Source organism: Rhipicephalus sanguineus, chromosome 3 (genome assembly GCF_013339695.2).
Source record: "Rhipicephalus sanguineus isolate Rsan-2018 chromosome 3, BIME_Rsan_1.4, whole genome shotgun sequence".
Classification (NCBI taxonomy): domain Eukaryota; kingdom Metazoa; phylum Arthropoda; class Arachnida; order Ixodida; family Ixodidae; genus Rhipicephalus; species Rhipicephalus sanguineus.
This window is the reverse complement of record NC_051178.1, coordinates 109,233,511-109,240,157: the sequence shown is the minus strand read 5'-3', so window position 1 is coordinate 109,240,157 and position 6,647 is coordinate 109,233,511. Positions and strand designations below refer to the sequence as shown.

The 6,647-nt window shown below is 47.7% G+C and overlaps 1 protein-coding gene across 2 annotated transcripts; it reads right to left on the bottom strand.

Annotated features, from left to right (window-relative positions):
* Positions 1–1,868: 1,868 nt before the first annotated feature.
* On the bottom strand, positions 1,869–6,608 carry LOC119386926 (uncharacterized). 2 transcript variants are annotated; one of them, XM_049413310.1, is made up of 2 exons: positions 6,364–6,608; positions 1,869–2,279 (listed from the first exon to the last, which is right to left on the bottom strand). In XM_049413310.1, exons 1-2 carry the CDS (start codon positions 6,569–6,571, stop codon positions 2,242–2,244), a joined length of 246 nt encoding a protein of 81 aa, XP_049269267.1. In that variant the 5' UTR covers positions 6,572–6,608; the 3' UTR covers positions 1,869–2,241. The 2 variants fall into 2 exon arrangements, with proteins under 2 accessions (XP_049269267.1, XP_049269266.1); XM_049413309.1 differs by lacking the exon at positions 6,364–6,608 and adding an exon at positions 2,813–3,303 and having other exon boundaries at positions 1,878–2,279.
* Between the last annotated feature and the right edge of the window lie 39 nt (positions 6,609–6,647).

Below are 6,647 nucleotides of genomic sequence, written 5' to 3'. Positions count from 1 at the left end.
ATTCATTTCGGTATGCTCAATGTCGGAAGACGTTAAAGAGGAAATCAGGGCACATGCTCCCGCGCTCTTCCTTTGATGGAGCCGATCACCAAAAATTGCACTGCTAGAGAAACTCTCAAATGCGATAAGAAATTAAAAAAGAGATACCAGTGAAACTTCACTCGATCGCGAGCTTGAAGCGACTTCCGGATAAAAGTTTCTTAAAGGGGTCCAGCAAAAAAACTTTCATCATGGTCACAAAACGCTGCCGATCGGTAATCGAGGCTACTGAGAACATGTGAGCGAAACATTATAACGCAGCACGAGGTCTGGAATTTACAATTAATTCTCAAATTCAGCTTGAAATCGCTCCCTCTCCTCTAAACAAATAATGCCATAAACCCAAGTGATCGCGCCATAAAACCAAACTCCACGGCCATTGGCTCATTTGAGCATCGTGAGCTGCATAGTTAATGCGGCCGCCGCAGTATGCCGCCACGTGCCCGCGCGTTCACACGTGATCATTCTGAGAGTAAGCCGCGCATTCGAAGAAAAATAAGAAAACAAAGTGCCCAAGGTCATGACGCGCGCTGACGAACGGACGTATATTCTTGCCCCCGTGTCATCGTCCCCGCCTGCGTAGCTTTCAGCGCGCTCGCTGGCACGAAAGGAGGGAGAGCGCTTAAAGAATGCGACAAATCATGTAATTCTGCTCGTACTTGACGGATTCTAAAAATTTTTGCGGCAGTAAGTTCGTGAGACAATAAACTCCTTCAATGAAGCCATTCAGCGATTACTTCGAAAAGTGTTTCAGTTCGCCGAACTGAAACAGCTACGTTGTAGCTTATCACAGGCTACAAGATGTTCAATAAAATTTTAGCCCATTTATTTGCCATGCTGCTCCTTTGCATGGCAATTTATGCTTATTTTGAGGACCTTGTGAAGAATGCAGCAATATTTTAGTCCACTTTTGCTCTTAAGACTGCAGTGGTCACGCATTGAGTCACTGTGTCCAAGCTCTCATGAACCTTCTCCGACACAACACTCTGCTGGGCAGAAAAGGACTTCAGTTTCTCCAAACGTATCAGCGCTTCTAAGCGAAGCATCCAATGTTTCGTGCATAGACACACGCTTCCGTTTGGAACTCGTGATAACCAGCAAGTGGCTGTAGAGCTAAGGCTGCAGTTGTCGCTGCGGCTATGGCTCCCACTGTCTTCGAATATATGTAGGCAGCCAATCGAGTTCCAAGCCAATTTGGGCCCACCTTTCGTCACGTGCTAAGAAGCACCTTTGCGAACGTAAAGTCGTGGCCTCCGCGATGAGCTCCGGCGGCACGCCGCTGGCGGAGCTAATCGCGAAGGCCATTGTAAAGCTGTGCTATAAAAAGTGCGGTTGAAGTTGTTGAAGTGATCAACATGAATTGGGAGGCATCGGGTGGTATCACGGAATATTTTCGTAGAAATGAACTGCGCTAGGCACTGAATTTCGTTAAACTGAAGTGAGTTAGCATGGGGTTCAATGGCGTTTCCGAGGAAGATTTAAAAGAAAGTTGGTACAACTGAATAGTTCGTTTAACAGGCAATCGTTCCAGTAGTGTTTTACGGCAATAGGAAGATTCAGCACCTAGCAGAGTATCGAAATGGGCAGGTTGGAGCAGCGCAAAGATTCAGCAATAAGGAGAGCGAGACGACAGCGCCGTGTTAGTCGTGTCGTCCTGTTTATTCTTTTCACTTGCATTGCTGGAAACATGAATCTCAACCCACTTGCCCAGTTCGCTGCCCTTCTAAACGCGATTTAACGTACGAAATGCTCTGTTTTGTGTTATATTTAGGAGCGTGCTTGCCGTTTCGTTCTGTTTGTCAATGTCCTTTGCGCTGCTATCACTCAGAACGTGCGCATGCATTTTCGTCGAAGAAAGCATATTCTCATAACGAATACCGCAACATGCTGTGCATGCGAACCTGCTCGCCGTAAGTGTTCGTAGAATTCGCGCCAATATTTTTCTTTATTCCAGCATGAACATTTAATAAAAAGTCACAGATGGTCGCCCTCGGCGGATCTGCGCCATCGGCATGGGCGGAGGATCGGCGATGAACCCTCTAACCGCTTCGGCGATTTGTTGAACGTATCTGCGCGAAGACGACTTGATTAGCAGAAGATCATCGTCTCCTAGGGTAACATTGGATAGTCCACCGAAGAAGTCAAAAATCCTGCCAACTGTCCCCTCAACTGACGCTGTTACAGTGACGTTAGAGGTGAAGGTCAGGTCGTAGGTGGTAACTTGAAGCGCATCTTCGGTTCTGGAAAAAACGCAAAAAAACCTTTTTGACGGTGCCTTTACAAAGCCGCGCACACTGTTTTCTATGCCGGCGTCATTTGGCTAAGCTTAGTGACAATTTTCCTCAGTTTTGCTTACAGTACACTTCGCTTGGAAAGCCCTTTCGGGATGACAACGTGATATAGCACCAGTGTGTCTCAAGTGTTCTTATCTGTCCTCGTCCGGTTGTGCGCTTAAGAATGATTAGTGATGTATACAAATTACTCCTAAGTTTTGTACCTCATGACGTCAAATTAAGGTAATGAAACACTCAATGCATACGTTTTCATGGGTCTACTTTGGTACTATTCATTTGGTTGTTAAAGATACAAAGCGCCAACGTCAACAGCCCAAGATGGCAGCAATTTAACGCACCCTTAAAACAGTCGGAAACGCGCAAAGTGGTGGCAACAGTAATTGTGGTGCCGACGGGTTCAACACACCTCGAGCGTTCTGATAAATGCCATTAAAATAAAAATAACAATTTGCACTCCACGGCTTAATGAATTCACTCACTCTTGGATCTCTAGAATGACTTCCACTTCCGGGATCTCCATCTCGAAGGTCACGCTCCTGCTCATAAACATGGCGCTGACCGACGCTGTCGCATTGACCCTGAGACCCGTGAACACCAGGTCGAACCGAGCCCGTATGCCGCACTCACCGACAGATGTCCAGCTGGCGCCTTTAGTGGAAACGTTCGAAAGGCCCGTCACGTTCCCCGCAATCGTGTCTACCTGAGCTACGGAAAAACTGAGCGCTCCGAGATCGTCGGGGAGGGTTGCCGGCTCGAATCCCGTCGACACAACGAGCGTTTTCAGGCACCGTTCGAAGACACCTATCTGGCGCTGCCCACGTGCCGTGTAAGAATCCAAGCGCTGCCCTCTCGTCCTGCCGGTTGATCTTGAGTGTGCGTTGGTGCCACTTCGATGAGAACGGCCACCCTCCATGAGGGCTAAGAGGCTCGAGGCGGCATTATAACCGTGTTTCCATGCTCGAGTAGCTGACGAGTCTGCAAAGAAAAAAGAACACCAAATGCGAGGAAAGCTTAATTGAGATGGTTAACTAATTAAACTTAGTTAGTGACGGATTTAGCATAACGCTGATAGTGAAAAGTGTTTATTTAACGTAACTGAATACTACCTATACGGGTTCGTGGCAAACAATACGCGCACTATTTTTAACACGTAGCCTTCAAGGCTTCTCCACCTCTACGCTAAGTACAAGGTGCCCCGTGTGAGAAGGGTGTAGATTCAACCGTAATGAAAAACAGCAGATAATGAAGTCAAAGAAGGTATAGGGGCTTTAATTGTATTGTTTTAAGTGTATCGTAGTGACTGTGATATAGATGTGGAGAAACTACAGTGGACGAAAATACAGCTAGCCACCAGCAGGGACCGAACCTGCAACCTTCGGATTACGCTCCCGATGATCTTACCATTTGAGCTACGGCGGCGGTCGTCCCTTCGTCCACTTATCGGGTATTAATGTGCATGCAAACCTGGAAGTGTTAGTCAGCACAGCTCGCAGCCATGACGGCGAGTGTGGAACACTCTTTCTTTTTGCCAGTTGGCATCGTGTCGCGTAGCACGTGAGCCTTTAACGAGCGGACAGCTGACTAATAAGCCCTCGCATACTACCTGAGGGCATCAAGTCTGTCGGAATTGTATAAATAATTTGTACAATGTATGTCCTGAATTTATTTACTTCAATTTATTTCGATACCTCGAATGCTCGAAGTTGTTACAAAAAGGGATCTTTGATTGAAAACAAGGTAATAGATTATTGCTATGGTTATTAGCGACTAGTATGTACAATAATAATTGTCGACAGCGGAATTACATGCAGAGACACTTCGAATGGTGACGACGCCGCACACGTTCCAGAGCACTGTTCTTTATCATGGTCGGCGTCGAGTTGACATGAATTTTGTATCTGCTCAACAACAACAAATTGTTCGGACATTTCCGCGACTTGCGTGGTCTTCTTTTAGCCATCAGGGAGTTCTGTTGCAACGTTAGTTTCAAACGTCGTTGAGTTTAACAATCAGTTAACATCACACTGCAGTTTTATTGGACAAGAATCTGCACGCTGTTACACAAAACTCCCCGCGATCAATTCAGTTAAGACACGTGATCATGTGCAAGTGCCTAAAGAATTGTACGCAAGTACTTCTTCCACATTAACTAACAATAAAGTCCATAGTTTACGCTAAGTATGTTTTTTATTCAATTTTACTGCTGCATTTTATCATTTCGTTAAAGCGACCTGCAGCACTCTTTAGAATGGTCAGGAAGCGCTACCGATTGGAGTCGAGGATCCTGAGAACACGTGAGCCAAACATTTTAGCGCAGCGCGCGGCCCGGAATACACGAGTAATTCTCAAAATCAGCTAGAAATTGTTCCCTCTGCTCTCAACAACTGATGCCATAAACCCAAATGACCACGTCATAAACCCAGTCTACGGCCATTGGCTGATTTGAATATCGTGAGCTGCATAGTGAACGAGGACGCCGCAAGATGCCGCCACGTGCCCGAGCGCGCACTCGCGATCACACTGAAAGTAAGCCGCAAGTTCGAGGGGAACAAATACATGGCTGATCCCTCTGTCATAGGAATCGGTATAACACGAAAGTGAAACGTGTCTTCACAGAAGTAGTGCTTATTGTGTAGTGACGTATGAGAGCTTGTACAACGTATATTGGTGTTTAGCAGCTATAACACCGTTTGACGTGGATGCGCTCGATCGCGTTGACGCCTAGTTGCATACTCCATCGGGATGACTAACGTCCATGATCATGATTTAACCGTTGTGGTAGCTGAAGTCTTTAGCATATACCTAGACATAGCGTATCGTCAATCCCGCGCAAAGATGACATCAACAAGCACATAATAAATACTGGTACTCGATATGCACTTACTCAAAGTGCCGTCATTTAAGGAGAGAAACGGCACGGTGTGCGCTCCCGAGTAATAGGGTAACCTAGGCCTGTGCTCATGCATGCACTGCCACACTCCGCTTCAGCGACACGGGAGGCAGAGATTCGTAGCTTGAGCCGCGAACGCGGGCAGGGGTTGCACGTCCCGCTGGCCTCTGTCTCGCTCCACCAAGGCACAACATTGTAGGTCGACATCGTTGCTTTTCTGCAGCGCTTACTGCAGCAGTTTTATTAGTCGGTGCTATCGCACTCGAAGCAGTCGGCGGCGAAACACCACTGGTGCAGGTGGAAGCTGCACTACTCCGACAACGAGCCGTCACACGCTAACACGAAGCGAAAGGCAAACAACGTAACTTTCTAAGGGGGCTACTTTGTAAGCGTTCTGTCCCAGAACGGAGGCGGGCACAGAACACCTCCGCCCGTTCTGTAGTGGTGGTGGTAGTGGTTAGGGGGGAAGGGCGAGGCAGGCCCGTAGCCAGCCCCCCCCCCCTCGAAATTCTGGTGAAGTACTTGTTTTTACCAAAAATAAATGATGAAAACAGGTGTTTTTCTCACATAGTCAAGGTTTTCAGCAAGTGGGCCCCCCTCGAAAAAAATTCCTGGCTACGGGCCTGGGGAGGACGCTAGTTTCTGCAGCCCTTGAGGGAGCACGGCGCAGCGTCTTGGGGAAGGGAGAGTGGGAGAAGTGTAGGTATGTGCTCTAAGCAATGTCACTCTCCCGTCTTGACCTTCAGACGAGCCTCGACCAATCCCGTGCGGTTCCCTCTCGTCCTCTCGTGACGTTTCGTTCTGTGCCCGCCTCCGTTCTGTGACTGAACGAAATGGGAAGCGGTACACCCCATTGTTTATACATGAGACAAATGGAGACTGATGTTTCTTTACACATCCTGCACGTTTCTTGGCTAACGGGTCTGTGGCCTTGCAAATGCTGAGCCCTTCTCCCACCTGGCTGCACACCTGGATAACACTAGACTCTAATAACACCACCTATAGCACATGACCTCCCCGGAACCTTTACGCGACTGTGTCTAAACATCATATACGTATGCACTATCATCTACGAATCTTAGACCTTGCTAAGACTGCATACGCGTAAACCGCTTTCGCCTACGTCTACAATGACCTTACCTTCTTCGCGAACAGTGCGCTCGGCACTAGCCATGGCGTATAGCTTGACTGCTCCGAGGGTCTCCGCTGCCACTTTTTGGAGCTCCCGAACCAAGGCTTCCCCAACCTTTTGCTGAATTAAAGGTTTGAATTGTTCGAACACGATGTCGTAAATGGCGCCGTCCAAATTGATGTTGTCTTTGTCTAATATCAGACGAGCCCTAGACATCCTTATTCCGTGCACCTCGACACGAAGTTCGTTTGGCGACGACCTGGAATCGTACAGGAAAACAGCATCCTTGGAT

Coding starts and splice junctions, on each gene's coding strand:
- LOC119386926 (XM_049413309.1), bottom strand. CDS start 3,246: ATGGAGGGTGGCCGTTCTCATCGAAGTGGCACCAACGCACACTCAAGA. Junction 2,280..2,812: donor GTCATTCTAGAGATCCAAGA/GTGAGTGAATTC, acceptor CGTTTTTTCCAG/AACCGAAGATGCGCTTCAAG.